This window comes from Rosa rugosa, chromosome 7 (assembly GCF_958449725.1).
Source record: "Rosa rugosa chromosome 7, drRosRugo1.1, whole genome shotgun sequence".
Classification (NCBI taxonomy): Eukaryota; Viridiplantae; Streptophyta; class Magnoliopsida; order Rosales; family Rosaceae; genus Rosa; species Rosa rugosa.
This window is the reverse complement of record NC_084826.1, coordinates 19,620,889-19,638,857: the sequence shown is the minus strand read 5'-3', so window position 1 is coordinate 19,638,857 and position 17,969 is coordinate 19,620,889. Positions and strand designations below refer to the sequence as shown.

Below are 17,969 nucleotides of genomic sequence, written 5' to 3'. Positions count from 1 at the left end.
CCGAGCCACAAAGGTTATCATGCATCACTATTTAATTAAATATAAAAAACAACTAACCAAGTGAGTCCCGAATCCCTACTTGAATTCCGATGTTTATCTTTCATGAAATTCGAGAGTCATGAATCTTCCGTTCCTCAGATAACTGAAGTCCAAAGTCCTACATGATAATCGTTAATAATCCGTCGAACAACATTTAAAGTCTCGACGATTACCAACTTTCCTAGTTTGATCAGGATTTGACTAAAGTTTGACCAACCTTTACTTTGCGACCAACAATTTCACTAAACATATTTTTATCGTCCACATACGGAATTCCGACCAATCATGACCATATTGGAATAATTCGAATATCGGACTAATTCCATTTCATATTAGGTGCACCCAAAACTACTAAGGGCACCCAAAACATTAATTTTCTGGGTTTCATTCCAACCTATTGCCAAATTCACAGAAATCAATTACAATAGCAACAACAACCTCAGTTCACCAACTAGCAGGAATCTAGCTCAACTCGTACTAACCAAGTCATGGATAGTCTTCGAATAGCAACCTTCACTTCTACGACACAGAAGTGACAGAATGTAGCCAATGAGAGAAAATTCTCTGATTGATCATCGTGTCCACAACCCCCTATCAGTTCTGTAATTTTAGTACACTAAGCATCACTAATCCATAACAAATGCACATTTAAATCCGAAACAGACTAAACGAAGTTTTGACCGCCGCCAGTGGTAGAGGCACAACGGCGGCATAGCTTACCCATTTCGCATTCAACTTCAGAAACTTTGGGGTTGAGCATCACCGATTATCAACTCCTGCTCTACATTGGGAATCGACTTCGCAATGAAACCAAGAAGCCCAGAAAAGCCCCCGCAGACGGTGGTTCCGATGGTACTCGTAAACACCCAAAACACAATCTGTCAAAACTCGATCGACGTATGAACCGAAAAATCATTTCAACTCAAAAATTTAGTTTTCACCTACGTATGAACCGTTGACGATTAAGTTCATATATTTCAAAACAATATTTATTTCAATAAATATGATTCCACATCTAACAATTATTTTATGATAAACAATAAAATAAACTCCAATCATTAAGATACAAAACCACAAAACTCTGCTCAAAATATTTTTGTCAAGCTCCTAATTAACAAGGTCTCAACTCATTACAAAACAAATACAAAGGTGTTTAAAGTTAGAAATATATATATATATATAGGATTTTTCTCAGTTGCGGACGTCCGTACCGAAATTTGGGTACGGATTTCCGGTTTTCACCCACTTTCCGATCACATATTTTGATCTTAACCGTTCAGTTTTTAGGTCCTAATGTATAAATCATCTCTGCAAAATTTCAGCCAGTTTGGTGATCGTTAAGGCATCCAAAATTGCAATTTACATGAACGAACCGAATCTGTCGAACCGGAACCGTTTGTGTACATTGTACACAAAGGAAAGAGAAAAGCTTAATCACCCACTATACCCTGAAGGACATAGAGACGGGGAAAAACCCAGAAAGGGAAATCCTAAACAAAATCAACTCAAGAGTCATTTCCATGCGGGCATGGGAGACCGTCGTTCTAGAGCACCATGGAGAGGGAAGGTGGTGGCCTACTGGTCTATCTGTTAAGACCCACCGACTGATTGGCAAGCGAGGCCGCCTCATGAAATTAACTTAATTAATCCAAAAAATATAGAGTTCATGTAAAACTAAACACATCCAAATTTTATATTGACGAACGAAGGCTAATGGAGCAACCAACTACTCCAAAAGAGGTGGGACGCGCCGCCACAAACAACTGAGTTGAGCCCCACGTACTGTCGGTGAACTTCAAAACTAGCATGATCGGAACCATTCAACTTGTAGATCATAACATGAGAGCAATTCTTATACCTACCACTAAGTCTAAGTCGGATAGGATCGAGATATGTTTCCCTCGAAAGATCTCACTGGCCGAAACTTCAAATCCAAAATTCGACCTCCATACGTCGAATCGATCTACAAGTCTAGCATGGTTGCAAAGAGGAGAAGAAGATCTTATCCAATGGGTTTCAAGCGCTGCCGTGACCGAAAGAGAGAAATCTATCCAAGTTGTAAATAACAGAAATTGGCGCTCTCCGATTGGAGGCGTATGGTGATCTTCGTTGGCCTTGAGTGGCACGAGGAAAGAGAGGAGCACGAGCTGAGCCAGTCTGGGTCGGTGGCATTGTCGTGCGTTACCGGACGAAGGATTTATGGCAGGGTCGAGTCGGTACAATTTGTGTCGGGTTAGGGTTTTCTGGAGAGAAAATATCTTGAGGAAAATGGAAGGTTTGGAATTTCTTAATTTTTTGAAATTTTTTCTATTTATAGGAAAATTTCTAAAAATAGTAAAACTTTAGTTGATCGTAACTTTTTCAATCATTTTGTTTTCCACCATTGGATTTACATCCAACGGTCATTGAGCACAATTATATGATAAGCAATTGATCGAGTAAACACCACTGGGACTTCTATAATATGTGGGCTTGATGAATAAGTCGATCAAATTGATGCAATGAGTGGCATTTATTCCTAGCACGTAGTACTTGATCACTGATTTTGGCCACATATCTAGAATTTTTTATGTATACACCGTTCTGGCTTGGAAATTATTGAAATGAAATTTTATTTCTCTACAAAAAAAAAAAAAAAAGGGGAGTGAAATTTGCACCCCCAATATTACAATCTGCACCCCCTTCTTAATTTTTTAATATTTTCTGATGCTCTCTTATATTTGTTTCCCATATTACCCTTCTTCTCCAACCATTTTTCTTCAGTCTCTCTCTCTCTCTCGTTGTCATCGAATCCCAAATCATTTTCAATACCATCAAAACGGTGAAACTCGCCGTCCCAGGGACGAGAGCCGTAAGAAGCGACGGCGACGAACTCGCCGAGAGAGGAACGGCCGGACTGTAATCGACGGACCCGGGTGGAGTCAATCGAGTGGTTTTCTTTTCGTTCTGTAAGCGAAATCATCATCGAGTGTTGCTCCGTCGGCGAAAGACAACAACCTCGAGTAATGCCTACAAAATTCAGCATCCTATTGTTACGAAATGGCTCATTCGAATCGTATAGAATCAGTAAGTTCATAACAACTATTCAATTCTCAATTTCCAGAAACCTCAGAACATCAAACAAAGCCTCAATTTCTTAGCCTAGTGTGTAATTTGCACTGTAAAACAATTTCTGAGATTGCAACTTTGATAAATTACACTTGCAAAATAGAGACACCAGAAGAAAACCTAAGAATCTGAGCAGCAATGGTGAGATTACCAGAGGGTTGGGGAGAGAGAGTGGTGAGGAGCTTCCGCCATTGGAGACGAGCGCGTGGAGCTTCGGCGAGGGGCGCGTCGGGAGCGAGGAGTCGTTCGGAGAAGATGAAGATTGGAGATTTGAGGACTCTGGAGAGCCTGCGAGTGTTGGAGAGCACTTGCATGGCTTCGGGAGGACCGAGTCGGAGGCCGGTTTTGGGGTCCGAGTCGACTCGGCGAGTTCTGTGGTTTTGGGAGACAGAGAGAGCTAAAGCCCCGGTCGGCTTTTCAAGAGCTGTTCGTGAGCTGAGATGAGGTAGAGCTTGCCATCCTTGATGATGGGTCAGTCGTGGAGGAGGCTTCCGGGCACTGAATGCAGCAGTTGGGGATTTGGGATTCGATGACAACGAGAGAGAGAGAGAGACTGAAGAAAATGGTTGAAGAAGAAGGGTAATATGGGAAACAAATATAAGAGGGCATCAGAAAATATTAAAAAATTAAGAAGGGGGTGCAGATTGTAATATTGGGGGTGCAAATTTCACTCCCCAAAAAAAATCCTAGTTCATTTTTATAAACCTACTAGATGCAACAACTCTATACATGGCCAAATTAAAAACTAATCTGAGTTGGTTATATGAGAGAAAACACAAGCACTACAGCATTTCCAAGCACTAGCTACAAGTATTTATTTTGTTTTGGGACTACACACAACCAAGATATTTTTTCCATGTAGTTTAGAAAACACATTGAAATTATTTTTCATTCTCAAACACGTAAAAAAAATATACTTAACACTCAACTATTAATTCTCACAGCTGAACTATAAGCAAATTACCACACCACATGCGATATCTATATAATTCTCTTAACACTGAAAAATTTGACTCACAAGCTGCCCAAAGTCTTCAGCCTTCTCATCAGCCTTCTCCGTAACTTCATCACTAGGATAATGTCGCGACGGGTTTGGCTTTGGCTGATTTACCATCTCAGTTGTCACTGGTGAAGGAGTCTGGTCATGTAATTCTTCCCTCGTATAATAGTAGTAAAGGGCAATACAACAGTAGAAGAAGAAGACAACAGAAGTTAAGATTGTTAATGCTTTGTAATATTTATCAAGATGACTCGCATCCAAGTTGTTATCATCAAACCACCTTCCTCTGAACGCCAAAACACTGAGACCAACAAGTATTTTTCCAATACCTATGATCAAGCCAGTGGTGTGGGATCCATAATACCCAACCATTACTTTATCACCTTCAGACACTCGATCAACAAGAAAATCGATCATTCCATACACCGCTAGGCCTTCCATGACTCCCAATAAGAAGAACTGAGGGGCTAACCAAAAGATGCTTGCATTTGAACTGGTTTCTAACCTGTGGATCTCTACTTGCCAAGCAACCAGACAACAAAGCACAATACAAGCCATTCCGCACCAAATCCTCAGCCGTGATGGTTTCCATGTCTTTGGAATTAGATTCCAGAGAAATGAGATCACGTACTTTGCAAGTGAGGAAAACAGATTGAAATAGACTGCAGGATCATAGTTATTGAATGGGTTTTTTAAGTTATCCATTTGTTGAAAAAAGAATGTACTTCCTGCTGCCCTTATAACACTGTATGCAAGGAAGAAGGCTAACCATATAGATAATGTTTCTGTCAGAAAACGTTCATTTTTCTTTAATATATTGATGAGTCTCCGTACATTCCCTGACCTTGTTTGTTCTAGGACTCTTGGTGCCTGATCCAAGTGATTGACTTCGTCTGTTCGAGCATCTTGGCTTTGTTCACTGTTGTTGACATTGTGTATAAAGTAACAGGGGAAGCCCAACAAGAACACTAAATAAGAAACTCCCATTGCAATTGTTGAAATTAAGAATATTTGTGCCCAAGTTGTTTTTAAAAGGAAAGGAGGAACCACTGCACCTAAAAACCAAGGGAGCATCCACAAAGCATCTTTCTTGTCCTGGTTTACATCATATGGGAGTTCTGCATGATTATGTTCGCTTAAGTATTGTTCATCAAGAAATTCTTGCAAAACAGCCCACCGCCCAGATTCGCCCAATGTTATTAGTACCATAGCTCCATAGAATACTCTAGATGCAGTGCCCACGCTCATATACTTAGCAGAAAGCCATAACAGGATCAAACCCTACAAAAAGAATAATCGATATAAAAAAAAAAGTAAGAAAACATATATACTATATATGCACTAGTTTAGATTTGTAGATAAAACATCAGTCCTATCATCCTCCACTAACCCTAATCATTTCGTGTAAACTCTACCTCATCTCATGCCCTACTTCGTCGTTTGTATGTCCTTAAACGGTTCCTAGTCGGATGAATCACTAACCGGACAATGGGGATCCAAAATAAACTATCATAGCTAGCACTATGCCACTATGTCTGCTTGATAGAGGAGATGGCCGGTCGATCTCGGATCATGCGTTTGTGGGACACCAAGGCAAGTGTATGGGTGCTTATAAGCGTAGAAGGTCACTGAACTGACCTGACAACAAGAGATCTTGGATGAAGCTTATGCACGTCAAACAAGATCTCTTAAGTCGCAACATATCCAAACTAATCCTTAGAGCATCTCCAATAGTATAGTCAATTGAAGTGTGTCAAAATTGAATTTGAAGGATGGTGTAGCAATGTTATTTTTGTTCAATTTCTTCTCCAATAGATGTGTCAAACAATATCAATACTTTATTACTTTTTAAAATTATTTTAGGATTAATTTCAGTTTACCCCCCTGAGGTTTGGGCGTGTCATCATTTCACCCCCTCTACTTTCAATTTTGATTTTTTACCCTCCAAACTTTCCAATTTCAATCAGCCGTGTCCAATTTCTCCTATTTCGTTCAAATTGGACGTTAACTCTGACCTTTGAGGTCTGAAATGGTCATTTCAAGACAAAAAAAACTAAATAATAAAATAAAATAATAAATAATAAATAAATAAATTTTTTTTTTCTGTTTTTTTTTTATTTTTTTATTTTTTATAATTTTGTCTTCAACCTATACACCACAAGTTATAATAGGTTTATAAAAAAAAAAAAAAATACTCTAGGTGGTTGAAAGCCGCTCGCTGGTCTACGATATTTGTGATATATCTCCGATAAAGTGAAGAATTTTAGGATATATCCCCAATAAAGTGAAGAAATATCTGTAAAAAATAATTTTACACTTTATCTGTAAATAAATATCTGTATATCCCCAACAAAATGAAGAACTATCTGTGTAAAATCATTTTTGGTCTACGATATTTGTGATATATCTCCAATAAAGTGAAGAATTTTAGGATATATCCCCAATAAAGTAAAGAAATATCTGTAAAAAATGATTTTACACTTTATTTGTAAATATCTGTATATCCCCAATAAAGTGAAGAAATATCTGTGTAAAATCATTTTTTACAGATATTTATTTACAAATAAAGTGTAAAATTATTTTTTACAGATATTTCTTCACTTTATTAGGGATATATCCTAAAATTCTTCACTTTATTGGAGATATATCACAAATATCGTAGACCAGCGAGCGGCTTTCAACCACCTAGAGTATTTTTTTTTGTTTTTATAAACCTATTATAACTTGTGGTGTATAGGTTGAAGACAAAATTAAAAAAAAAATGAAGAAACAGAAAAAAAAAAAGAAAAAAAAAAGAAGAAGAATGAAAAAACAGAAAAGAAAAAAAAAAGGAATTTTATTTATTTATTTTATCTTGAAATGACCATTTTAGCCCTCAAAGGTCAGAGTTAACGTCCAATTTGGACGGAATAGGAGAAATTGGACACGGCTGATTGAAATTGGAAAGTTTGGGGGGTAAAAAATCAAAATTGAAAGTAGAGGGGGTGAAATGATGACACTCCCAAACCTTAAGGGGGTAAACTGAAAGTAATCCTACCAATAATTAACTTTCTTTTATCTCTTTCTTCTCTCCTCCTCCTTGACTTCTTCTCCTTATGATTCTTCATCTCCTTCACCACTTCTCCTTATGAATTCCATAATTTCTTCTCTCATTCTGATCAGGACACCGCCACCACCTCCAACGCAGACACCAACAACGACAGATTTGACATATCGGGGATATATGTGAGATTGAAAACTGGGTTTCTTGCAAACTGGTCATTGCAATAAACTGGATTTGTTGCAATTGGAGAAATGAGTTTTCGAAACTCAAATGTGTCGTACAGGTTAAGAAGCTTATTGAGATTGGAGAAATTTGATTTGGCATGGGTTTTCTAAGAACAAGGAGCTTATTGTGTTTGTTATAATTTGTCACTGTAAAGTACTGGGATTGCAAGTGGTCATTGTACGTATTTGAAGGCTGCTATCACTCTTTTCTCTAATTTGGTTTTGGATAAGAAGAAAGGGAGAGAGACGAGAGAGAAGGAGATAGAAGGAATAAAAAAAGAACAGACAAAAGAGGTTGGGAATTGAAATGTCAAATTCACTTAGGATTTGACATATCTGTTGGAGTGAATTCCTCTTTCATTTCTTACTGTTAGACATTCCATGTGGCAAATGACTACTCCATTGGAGATGGTCTTAGACCTCAGGCACCACATGTGGCTTATCGGTGCGTTGGTATTCTTCGATAGCATCACGTACATGCTATGGCCTTGCTAAGCATTACAAATATCATTCAGGATTATTACTTTACTTTAGAGTTGAATGACTGCGTGTACAACAAGGAATCTATCATCTTCTCATGAAGAATGACGTCCTATATGAATACTTGATGTGAATTGAAGCAGGGGCGGAGCTAGAAATTTTTTTCAGGTAAGGCAAGACAATGGCAGGAGGGGAAGAGAAGAAAATTAGAGGGAAGCTATAGATTAATTCTGGAGGCAATTATGAAGATTTTGCCCTAGGTTTGCCATGTTTCTGCCCAATTTCTGTCATTTTCTTCCCCAATTCACCTTGTTTTGCCTTGATTTTGCCTAATTTCTGCCATTTTCACATACCTTGCCTACACCAAATCAATGTAAACTCAAAAACCCAGTCTAGGCAAGTGTCTAATCTGGGCTCTATGTGAATCCACCCCTGAATCGAAGTCTATGGACAAAGCAATTATAGATGATGTTTTCTAATTATATCTAATCGATTCACAATCAGATAAAGTATGATTGCATGATCACATTAAGGGTTTCACTTCTAACTATCCATACCCTAATAGTGAGATCAAGACAGAGAAAGATAAAAGTATTCTATTGGATTGCACTTGCAGAAATAATTAGGTTCATTGATGATTATGGATTTTAGATCCACGGCATACTGCTAGGTGTCAACCATGGTCTGTGGATTCCTGTTTTATTAGCGTGTGTTCTAATAGCTAAGAAATAGTTATATCTGACAATAAGTGATTGGTGGTCACGTATCATGAATCCACATCTAAATTCAAAAGAATTCAAAACGTGTTTAGGCTAATTATACGTGCAATTATATATGTATATTTCAGACATAACACAACAATAACTAATTATACATTATCATTAGTTACTAACTTGCAGCAGACTTTCAAAACAAATAATGTGTAATGTCTTATAGCCTCGATCTTACAGCCTACGGTAAATTTTGACATCCAAATCATCCAAAATTAGTAAAACAATGGGGAATACTTTCCTTCTTAACATATATCTGTAGAAATGGAACTGTTTGATCAGTAAGCCTAGTCAGAGGATTGTCCATATAGTCCAATTTCTGAGAATCTATTAGGATCACTATCTAATGATCCATGCATGCCAACAATGTCTTTCAGCTTAAAATACATGGACTGGTTTATAGAATTACTATGATTCTAGTGATATGAGCTCCTACTTTCTTCTATTATTCAATGAAAAAGTACAAGAATCATAAACAACAGAGTTTTGTAAACAGAACTAAAAAGGTAAAAAAGCACGATGACGATAGCTCACACTTAAAGGGTCACATACAATACAAGTATTCAAACTTAAAGGGTCACATACAATACAAGTATTCAAACTTAAAGGGTCACAACCCCAGCTTTTAGAGAGAGAGACTCTGCCTTCTCTCTAACAAACCCAGCTTTCCAGCTTTCCCCCTTCTCCCCCCCTTTCTTGCCAGATCTAGATCACTCCGATCTGGATCTTTGGCTTGAAAGTTGGGGGAGATACTTTTTCCCTCTCCATGAGGCTTCTTCCCACCTTGACAGTCGGTGGCACACAGCCCCGCCCACCAGGGGCGCTTTTGCCCGGAGTTTCTCTCCGATCTGTGGCCATGTGCCTCTCTTTGCCTTCCTCTGTTTTTTCCTTTCAGTTGGGTCTCCCTTGTTGTTTCTTTCCTTATGGATTTCTTGGTTTGTTTCTCATGTTCCTGACCAAATATTTTCCAGATCTACTTTGTTTCCCCTCAAACCCGTCCCTTTACATGTGCATCGCTATCTCCGGTGATGCTTATCCTAAGCCTACTGCCATGACCTGTAAATATGCTCCTCGGAGCTCATCTCAAAACGGGAGTTGCCCGTTAGTGCACCCGGTGATGCTACAAGGAACTGAGTACCCTTTGGGTGCCTGTCCCTTAGATCCTTTTCTGGATCTCACCTCTCTCTCTTTTCAACTAGGCTATCTGGTTGATTTCTTGGCAGATGAAGATCTTCTTGTTGGAGATGGTTTGAGTTATGTGCTTTTGACTTTTGTATCTGGAAATTTGGCGGATGGGTACTTCAGAACCGCCATCGATCCCCTCAACAATCTCTCGTTCCAGTTGGATGTTGCTGCTGGTGGCTGTGCTCTACCGTGCGGCGGCGCTGCTGGTTCTTCTTCGTTGTCGGCAACTGTGTTGGCTTGCCTGGTTTAGGCCCACTATGTTTGTTGTTTTTCTTTTTTTGTTTGGGCCCTTTGGGCTCTGTTGTCTACTTTTGTTGGCTTCTGGAAGGCCTAGCTGTCCTTGTGTAACAGTTTCTAGTTGTTTGCCAAAAAAAAACTTAAAGGGTCACACACAATACAAGTATTCAATGGACACCAATACGGCAATAAGGTGAAATTGATATCTAGCAAGAGCACGCCTTAATATCTTGATACTTGTGTATAGTGACTAATGAAATTGATAAGGTACCAATTAATGTAATTAATTAGTGAACCCATTAGCTTACTAATTGATAAGAAACAATTAGCAAGCTAGTACTGGATTTTTTTTTTTTGAACAACGTACCCATTTCATACTTAGCTAGTACTACTTCAGATTAATTAAATTGTAAATTAATTCATAAGTTAATTAGTGAACCCATTAGCTTACTAATTGATAAGAAACAATTAGCAAGCTAGTACTACTTTTTTTTTTTGTTTTTTGAATAACGTACCCATTTCATACTTAGCTAGCTAGTACTACTTAGTAGTACTTCAGATTAATTAAATTGTATATTAATTCATAAGTTAATTATATTTTTTTTTTTAGAGAAATAGTCAACTAATATTGAAGTTCAGCAAAATTACACATAATGACCCTCTCAGTAGAGCTATCAGATAGAGTCATTACCTAAGTAATTCAACCTTTTATGGCTAAGAAGCTTAACACATATCCATACAACACCCTGCACTATCTAAGAGAATATCAAAAGCAAAGATACTACAAGGGGCGACTTTTCTCAAACTTTATTTGCTCCTGATGCCAATTCCGGAGGATTGGCCCCATCCACTGTTTCTCCGACCTCGGACCCAATGGCCTTCCAATGGCTTTGAGGAAGATGAACTCACCCCCACCTCCATCTCCTTGGATTCCCCAGTCTTCTTGGGAAACCTCTTCTTTTTAGGCTTTGGCATCCCTAGCCCAGCCTTTGCTAAATTTCTGCTACCTTTGGGCCGTCCCTGCTTCTTTGGGGATAGGTAGATCATCCCATTAGTATTTGGAAGATCGAAGCCCGGTTCAAAGGTCAATGGCTCCGAGACAACTCCCTCCCCCAGCTTAGCCTTCTTGCCAACCCTAACCAATTCAGACTGGGCTTCACGGCAACTCCCCGATAAATTAGGAGGTGAAACCGGTGAAGCCAGTTCCACCGCCGATGGAGGTTCCACTGTTCCCCTGGAGGCAACAACAGAATTCCAACTTGGGATAGCTTCCAAATCAGCAGTCTTAAACAAACGACTCAAAGCTAGGCCACCCACCACTGGGCTACTCTGCCCTTTCACCTTGTCTCCGCTAGGGTTCGTAACCTTTGCTGCAGCCGCTTCCAAGACCTGTTTCTCCTTACCCCGAGACGCCGGCGATTCATTACCAATCAAACCAGAGGACGACGCCCCCAAGAACGGTGCCGCCATTGCCAGGGCCACCGCCAGAACCTGCTTCTCTCGCTGGATCATCAGAAACTTATCACAGCCTTCCACGTCATGAGAAAACAGCCCGTAGTCCCTACATAAGCCTTTAAACTTCTCATAACGGATCTGCACCTCTGCCGAGATCCCAGCCTTAAAAGTGAATCCTCGAGTAGTCCATAGACGCGCCTGACATTAATCTGGCCCCGGAATTTCTGTTATGCCGCCCCACGCTGCAGTGGTAGTGTGTCCACCTTCAGAAACCTTCCCATTGAAGATCCTATGAGAATTAGGGTTTCCTCCGTTCTCAGACGTGGAGGTAGCCCTTTGATTCCCACCCAAGTCTCCACCATATGCAATGGCACCGCCTCCATGGCACTCAGACCATCATACTCCCAAAGCACAAGCATCCTACCCCCAAAATGCCACGACCCCCGTGAAGAATACGATTGCATTCCTCACGGATTTTGAAACGGAGAACAAACTTGTCTCCTTCGTGAGCCATGATTACCAGCCTGTTCTGCATCCCCCAGAAGATCGCTATCAAACCCGGTAGGCTCGTCTCATCATTAGGTTTCTTGGATAACATATGACCCACCAGATAGTATCCATCCTCTGCCACCGCTGCCGAACCCAGCGATCCAAAATCCACCACTACTGCCTACGTTAAAGCCAGCGTTGCTGACAAACGTGTCGCCATCTCCTCCGCCATAGTTGGTAGAGGAACAAAAGAAATGAGGAAAACCCTAATCCTACGTGAGAATCAGGAGGCAGATGCTTCCGTTCTCAAACCCTAGCAGACGGCTAGGTAACCCTTAAAAAAAAAACTATTCATAAGTTAATTATATTGTCACATATCAACTTGCTAAGTATGAAATGGGTACGTTCTATAAATGGGGGTCCAAAACAAGAAGAAATAAAAGACGAAAGACTTGTTTGCAAGAATAAAAACAAGTTGCAGTTATTACGGAATTGTCATTATTTTGGGGCACCTGTAAATAGGATAAGATGATGAAAGAGATGTAATTAAAGAGATAGACTAATAGATCTAGAGCTGGAGAAGTAATTTGATAGAGAAAATGTATCGTATTGAATTGACTCAAATCATAATGAATTGTTAACCATACATTCATACATGCATGAAGCTATTTTAATGAGGACTATTTCAAGACTTTCTAATCAACGGTTTGGTAGACTTAATTTTTGATTATATTACGGCAAATAAATATTTAAATGTTTATACATACATGAGTAGATCACTTTTGAGATTTTTTTTTTCAAATTGTTAATCGTTAAGATATCAAATTAGATTAAATCAATGGACGAACCAAATCTGTCAAATATGAACTGTTTATGTTCATACTTGATAAATCACGATATGAATTCTTTAACGATTTTCAATTTGGTTTAAAAATTGCATAAATGATCTACACATGAATATCTAAACATCTAACGATTGATTTGTGAAAATATGATCGAAAAGTGGGACTCAAAAAAAAAAAAATCCTCAACTAGTCCTTGAGTTTCAGTTTGTTCCATGCAATACTACAATGAGAATGCATAACATGTTTAATATACTTGGGCTCTGTTCCTTGAGTTTAAAAGCTCGAAAGTTATTCAAGTGGAACGGAATTTCCTTACAATATATTAATTTGTTGAAGGTTGATACTGATAGTTCTTTTTGTGATCCGGACACAACAGGTTGCACTGTTGTGTCAGCCTCACAGGCTGTTCTTCAGACGTCGGAAAATGATCTGCAAGCTTCAACACCGATCTCTTCCAACCAAACACCAGCCCACATTCGTTGGTATCCACCTCCGCAAAATACAATCAAGGTTAATTTTGATGGATCTGTCAAATCAGGTGCTGCTGCATCGGGCTTTATCTTCAGAGATCATTTTGGAAACCCAATTCTGGCAAGTGCGACAAACTCGGGTCATGCGACTGTACCGATGGTGGAGGCAATCGCTTTACGTGATAGTCTTGCTACTGCGAAGGATAGGGGATTTCAGTCCCTTGAGGTTGAGGGAGACTCAAAACTTGTCATTGATGCTGTCAATGGAGTCTCTCACCCACCTTGGCGGCTGCGGAAAATCATTCGGGATGTCAGAATTCTAGCTGCTTCGTTTTCTACCATCACATTTAAACATGTGTTTAGAGAGACAAATTTTGCTGCTGATTCTGTTACTAACCTTGGCCACTCTCATTCCGATCGTATTTGGTGGGTTAATCGCTTTCCACCTGCGGTCTCTAGAGCTATTTTGTTTGACTCTGTAAACTGTGGAGGCCCGCGTGGCCTAAGTATTTAAGGTTCTTCCTTACGTATCAAAAAAAAAAAAAAAACAGGTTTGGGGGATATATTTAGAGACCATGAGAGAAGTTTTGAATGCAATTGATGTGGTGGTATTGACAGTTATTGAAGCTTTGTGGATTACTTGGGCAAAAAGATAGACTGACATATGACTTGAAACTGATTCCTCTCTAGTAGTTCAGTATTTTAAGAATTAGAAACTGGTTCAGTGGAGATTACGGATGGATGGTGTGGAATAATTGTTTATACTTCACAGTATGATTCAATTTAGAGTCACTAGTACTTATGGAGAAGACAATGCTGTAGCAATCGCTTGCAAATCATGTTGCACTTAATTGTGGTTCTAGCTTGTGGGAGTTTTTGCCTGCCTTCGTTGATGGCCCATATGAGCATAATTTGTCTTATGCGGTATCTTAGAGTTTTTGTTAAATGTTATTTGTGTTCCATCTCTTTAGTTTGATTTACCTTGTAATCCGGCCATTTTTTTTATATATTTTTTTCATTCTTATTAGTGTATGGAAAGAGTTTTTTTTTTTTTTTAATTTTTTTTAGGACTAAATTCAGTTTAGTCCCTTGAACTTTAGGGCTAAAATCACTTTGGTCCCTGACTTTTTTTTTTAATCACGATGGTCCCTGCAGTTCCAATTTCCATCAACCTAGTCCAAAATTTGACTTTGACTCGAAAGATGAAGTCATGTGCTGAGTTGGAGCCAACATAGGGGCCCACTTTTCTGATTTTAAACACCCAAAGAAGGGCAAAATGGTCATTTCAATTTAATCTAATTTCTAATTTTTTTTTTCCTATTTTTTCTCTTCATTTTCTCTCTTTTCTTCTCTCTCTCTTGCGCTCTCTCTCTGTCTCCCGATTCGCATAACCCAAAATCTGATCTGAGCCATGATCTCCGCCCTCCTCCTTCTCCTCCTTTCCTCTACACCCGCCTCTCCCACTCCCATTCCCACCACTTCAACTACCGCCACCAAACCCCCATCTCCCGAAACGATGACGTTTCCCTCTCCAACCCCGTCATCTCCGAGGTAATCACCGCCGCCGTCACCACCATCCCCGCCGACGACACACCGGTGGCCACAACTTCCTCTCGACACTGCTCTCATTCCACTTTGGTTTTCACAGAAGAGCTCCGCTGAAAGAGAATCGAAGCCCGAAAGCTTCTCAGGTTCGCCGGCAAATTTTTCGATTTCGGCCAGTTCGTGACGACTCACCGATAGCCGAAGCTTCCTCTCGATATCGTGGACGTCCCTATCGTATCGGATTGTCCCAAAAACGAAGCATGAATGAGAATCGAAGGAGATGGTGTAGGGGTTTCACGGTGGGTTTTCTTCCTTTTCCGGCTACCTTTGATTTCAACTCAGGTATGAAAGTTGGTCAATTCTTCGAGCTTTACCTCTCTGTATACTTGAATTTGAGTTTGGATGAGATTTGAAGAAAGTTAGGTTTTGAGCAGTGGCTGACCACCGTGTAGTTACTGTGCACAGCGGCGATGGTGGGAAGGATATCGTGAGGAGCAATCGGTCGTCGATCTGATTACGTTTCGAAGAATTGCAGAAATTTCAATCACAGGGTCGTCGGATTTGATGTGAATTTCTGGGTTTTTTTTTTTTTTTTTTTCTGGTGTGGATTTCTGGTTTCTGCTGCTGGATTTTGCAGTGATTTGAAGATGGCTCATCTGGGTTTTATCACAAGGTCGGGTTGGATTGGATGCTTTTTACGATTTTGATTTTGGGTGGCGAAGATGTAGTGAAATCTGGTTTTGCTGGTGGTGGGAATGCCTCTGGAGAGTACAGAGATGGTGGGTTTAGGGAGATTGGAAGATGAGGGAGAACAGAGAGAGAGAGAGAGTGTAGTCGGAGACTGGTTTTGATGGTGAAGAGGATTGAGAGGAGGAATGGGTTGCGCTCCTGGTGGCGGTTGAGCAGAGCTGCAAAGAGGTCCGGGTTTTTGGGGTTAGAGAGAGGGTTGTGGGATTTAGGAGAGGAGAGAGGAGAGAGGAGATGAGGGTAGTTTGGACATTTTGTCCAAATTGAGGACCAATTTCTGCAAAGTGGGCCCTGATGTCGGGGCCAAGTCAGCGTATGACGTCATGTTTCAAGTCAAAGTCAAATTTTGGACTCGGGTAATGGAAATTGGAACTGCAGGGACCATCGTGATTCAAAAAAAAAGTCAGGGACCAAAGTGATTTTAGCCCTAAAGTTCGAGGGACTAAACTGAATTTAGTCCTTTTTTTTATGACGTATGAGGAGAGGGTTTGTCTCTAGCTTCCTCATTTATCACGGCTGGGTTTTGGTTTGGTCCCCCAATTTTTTATGTATTTATTATTTTTATTATTAAATAAAATATGGAGATTGGGGGTGGGTTTTTAGAGTCGGTCAAACCCTTCTTCTTAGGGGTTGAGGATGAGACAATATTTCTGCATTGAAGAGGTTAATATCGCTTAATCTTTCATTTGAAATGAAAAAAAAAAATGTCATTTTACCTTTATGAATTTAACACTCTAAATTATCTCATTTTGCCTCCATGTAAACACCCTAATCTTGTGCTTTTGCCCTTCTAAATTCAATAAAATTGGGCTTGTAATCACCAATTTTAATTAGTATTTTTTTCAAAATCTTTTGATGAACTATTATTGAAATTTTGTCACTTCGTGTAGAGTTTTGGATTCAAAACGGTCTCAGTGCAATTATGAACAAGCCACAACTTATGAGTTAATTAAATTTTGCAAGTTTGTTTTAGTGCTATCACAAGTATAAGTAGGTAAAATTGCTTAATGAAGCGTCGGATATGAGCCAAGTAAAAGCCAAGAGATACTTACTATAATATATGTAGCATTGGTGGTGACGATTACTTTAAAAGAACCCATGTACGTGCGTGGAATATGCGCAAGGACAATCACCATAATGTCTGATACCCCATCTTGGATATTCAAAATTACAGTAGCTATTTGAGAATGTGGATGCTCCCACATATACGAGAGGTACGTTATCAATATAGAGACTATGGCATGGTTTGCGAAGCTATGGCTGAAAACCAAACCTGTGCATTTTATGGTATCACAAGGAACACAGAAGAAATTACAGAAGCTATATATTGGAGATTTTGAAACACCAAACATAATTCAGAACTATTGCTTCCAGAATTTATCAAGGCATGAATATCAAATCAGATTAGACGATTAGTAAATACGTACCCCGGATGCATACTGTAGGCCAGGAAAAGTAGAGGTACTTTCTGAACCAGTCTCTCACTGAACGTAAGACCGCCCTCACTATTGCGGGCATCGTGTGATATATCTTCAAATGGATCGATGGAAGAAGTGAAGCACGCCGGCCTGCTTTATTCTCCAAACAAAACATACAATCATCAGCTACGTACCGACAGTAGCCATAATTATGTATTTTATAGTAGTAACAAAAGCACCAAGTACAAAATTTCAAACAGATTGCATGCCTACCTCCCACCAAAAACAAACGTTAAAATCTTGCAAAAGTATATGGCAGACAGTGCAAGGAGAAGATGAGAACCATGAGCCTGATGCAATGGTCTTTATATAGGCTTATAAAAATATGATATACATATATTTAAGGTTTTTTTTTCTTTTTTTCCATCAACAGTACGTATCTAGACATTTAGGTGATTTTCATTCAATATCTATTTTATTTTTTAAATCATTTTTTTTTCTTGCCGCCTTTGACATTGGCCTCCTAAACTTTTTACCTTATTCTTCAACCCCATCAAAACACCTCACTCTCCCTAAACTCTTTACATTATTCTTCAACGAATCCACCCCATCAAGCCATTTCCGAAAACGAAGTCGTTGTTGGCCGAGAGAGTGAGAGCGAACGACTCGTAACCAACTTGGACTTCGCTCGCCGATTTGTCTCAGAACAACACCTCAGTCCTCCTTGATTTTGGTGACTGACGAAGTTGATGTCAACGAAAGGATCGGCGGCACACTCCATCGCCGATTTCAGATCTCCGGCGAGTGAGGCTTCCAGAAAATGAAAAAAAGAGAAATTTATTAAATAATAATTATATTTTATTAACAAAAGCAGTTTTTCTTTTAATTTTTTTTTTAAATTGGTAAGAAGATAA

At 39.4% G+C, this 17,969-nt stretch overlaps 2 protein-coding genes across 4 annotated transcripts; both read right to left on the bottom strand.

The window, feature by feature from the left end:
• Positions 1 to 423: 423 nt before the first annotated feature.
• Positions 424 to 3,878, bottom strand: LOC133722991 (uncharacterized). The gene is made up of 5 exons (XM_062149827.1): positions 3,857 to 3,878; positions 3,299 to 3,700; positions 2,851 to 3,048; positions 522 to 639; positions 424 to 433 (listed from the first exon to the last, which is right to left on the bottom strand). Exons 1-5 carry the CDS (start codon positions 3,876 to 3,878, stop codon positions 424 to 426), a joined length of 750 nt encoding a protein of 249 aa, XP_062005811.1.
• Positions 3,879 to 3,926: 48 nt separating this feature from the next.
• On the bottom strand, positions 3,927 to 17,374 carry LOC133723707 (protein NRT1/ PTR FAMILY 5.13-like). 3 transcript variants are annotated; one of them, XR_009853204.1, is made up of 5 exons: positions 17,329 to 17,374; positions 17,065 to 17,205; positions 16,690 to 16,910; positions 13,743 to 13,867; positions 13,079 to 13,634 (listed from the first exon to the last, which is right to left on the bottom strand). XR_009853204.1 is itself a non-coding variant. In XM_062150586.1 (4 exons), exons 2-4 carry the CDS (start codon positions 17,153 to 17,155, stop codon positions 4,142 to 4,144), a joined length of 1,599 nt encoding a protein of 532 aa, XP_062006570.1. In that variant the 5' UTR covers positions 17,156 to 17,205; positions 17,329 to 17,374; the 3' UTR covers positions 3,927 to 4,141. The 3 variants fall into 3 exon arrangements, 2 of the variants coding, with proteins under 2 accessions (XP_062006570.1, XP_062006571.1); XM_062150586.1 differs by lacking the exons at positions 13,079 to 13,634; positions 13,743 to 13,867 and adding an exon at positions 3,927 to 5,428; XM_062150587.1 differs by lacking the exons at positions 13,079 to 13,634; positions 13,743 to 13,867 and adding an exon at positions 3,927 to 5,428 and having other exon boundaries at positions 17,065 to 17,208; positions 17,329 to 17,364.
• Positions 17,375 to 17,969: the final 595 nt, after the last annotated feature.

What these genes read in the sequence shown, in the direction of transcription:
- LOC133722991 (XM_062149827.1), bottom strand. Translation starts at nt 3,878, where the DNA reads ATGTATAGAGTTGTTGCATCTA. An exon ending in GTATAGAGTTGTTGCATCTA is followed by an intron (nt 3,701 to 3,856) that starts GTAGGTTTATAA and finishes CATTTTCTTCAG; the next exon opens with TCTCTCTCTCTCTCTCGTTG. An exon ending in CGAGTTTCACCGTTTTGATG is followed by an intron (nt 640 to 2,850) that starts GTATTGAAAATG and finishes CTAAAATTACAG; the next exon opens with AACTGATAGGGGGTTGTGGA.
- LOC133723707 (XM_062150586.1), bottom strand. Translation starts at nt 17,155, where the DNA reads ATGCCCGCAATAGTGAGGGCGGTCTTACGTTCAGTGAGAGACTGGTTC. An exon ending in GCCTACAGTATGCATCCGGG is followed by an intron (nt 16,911 to 17,064) that starts GTACGTATTTAC and finishes TAAAATGCACAG; the next exon opens with GTTTGGTTTTCAGCCATAGC. An exon ending in CCAATGCTACATATATTATA is followed by an intron (nt 5,429 to 16,689) that starts GTAAGTATCTCT and finishes TTCTTTTTGTAG; the next exon opens with GGTTTGATCCTGTTATGGCT.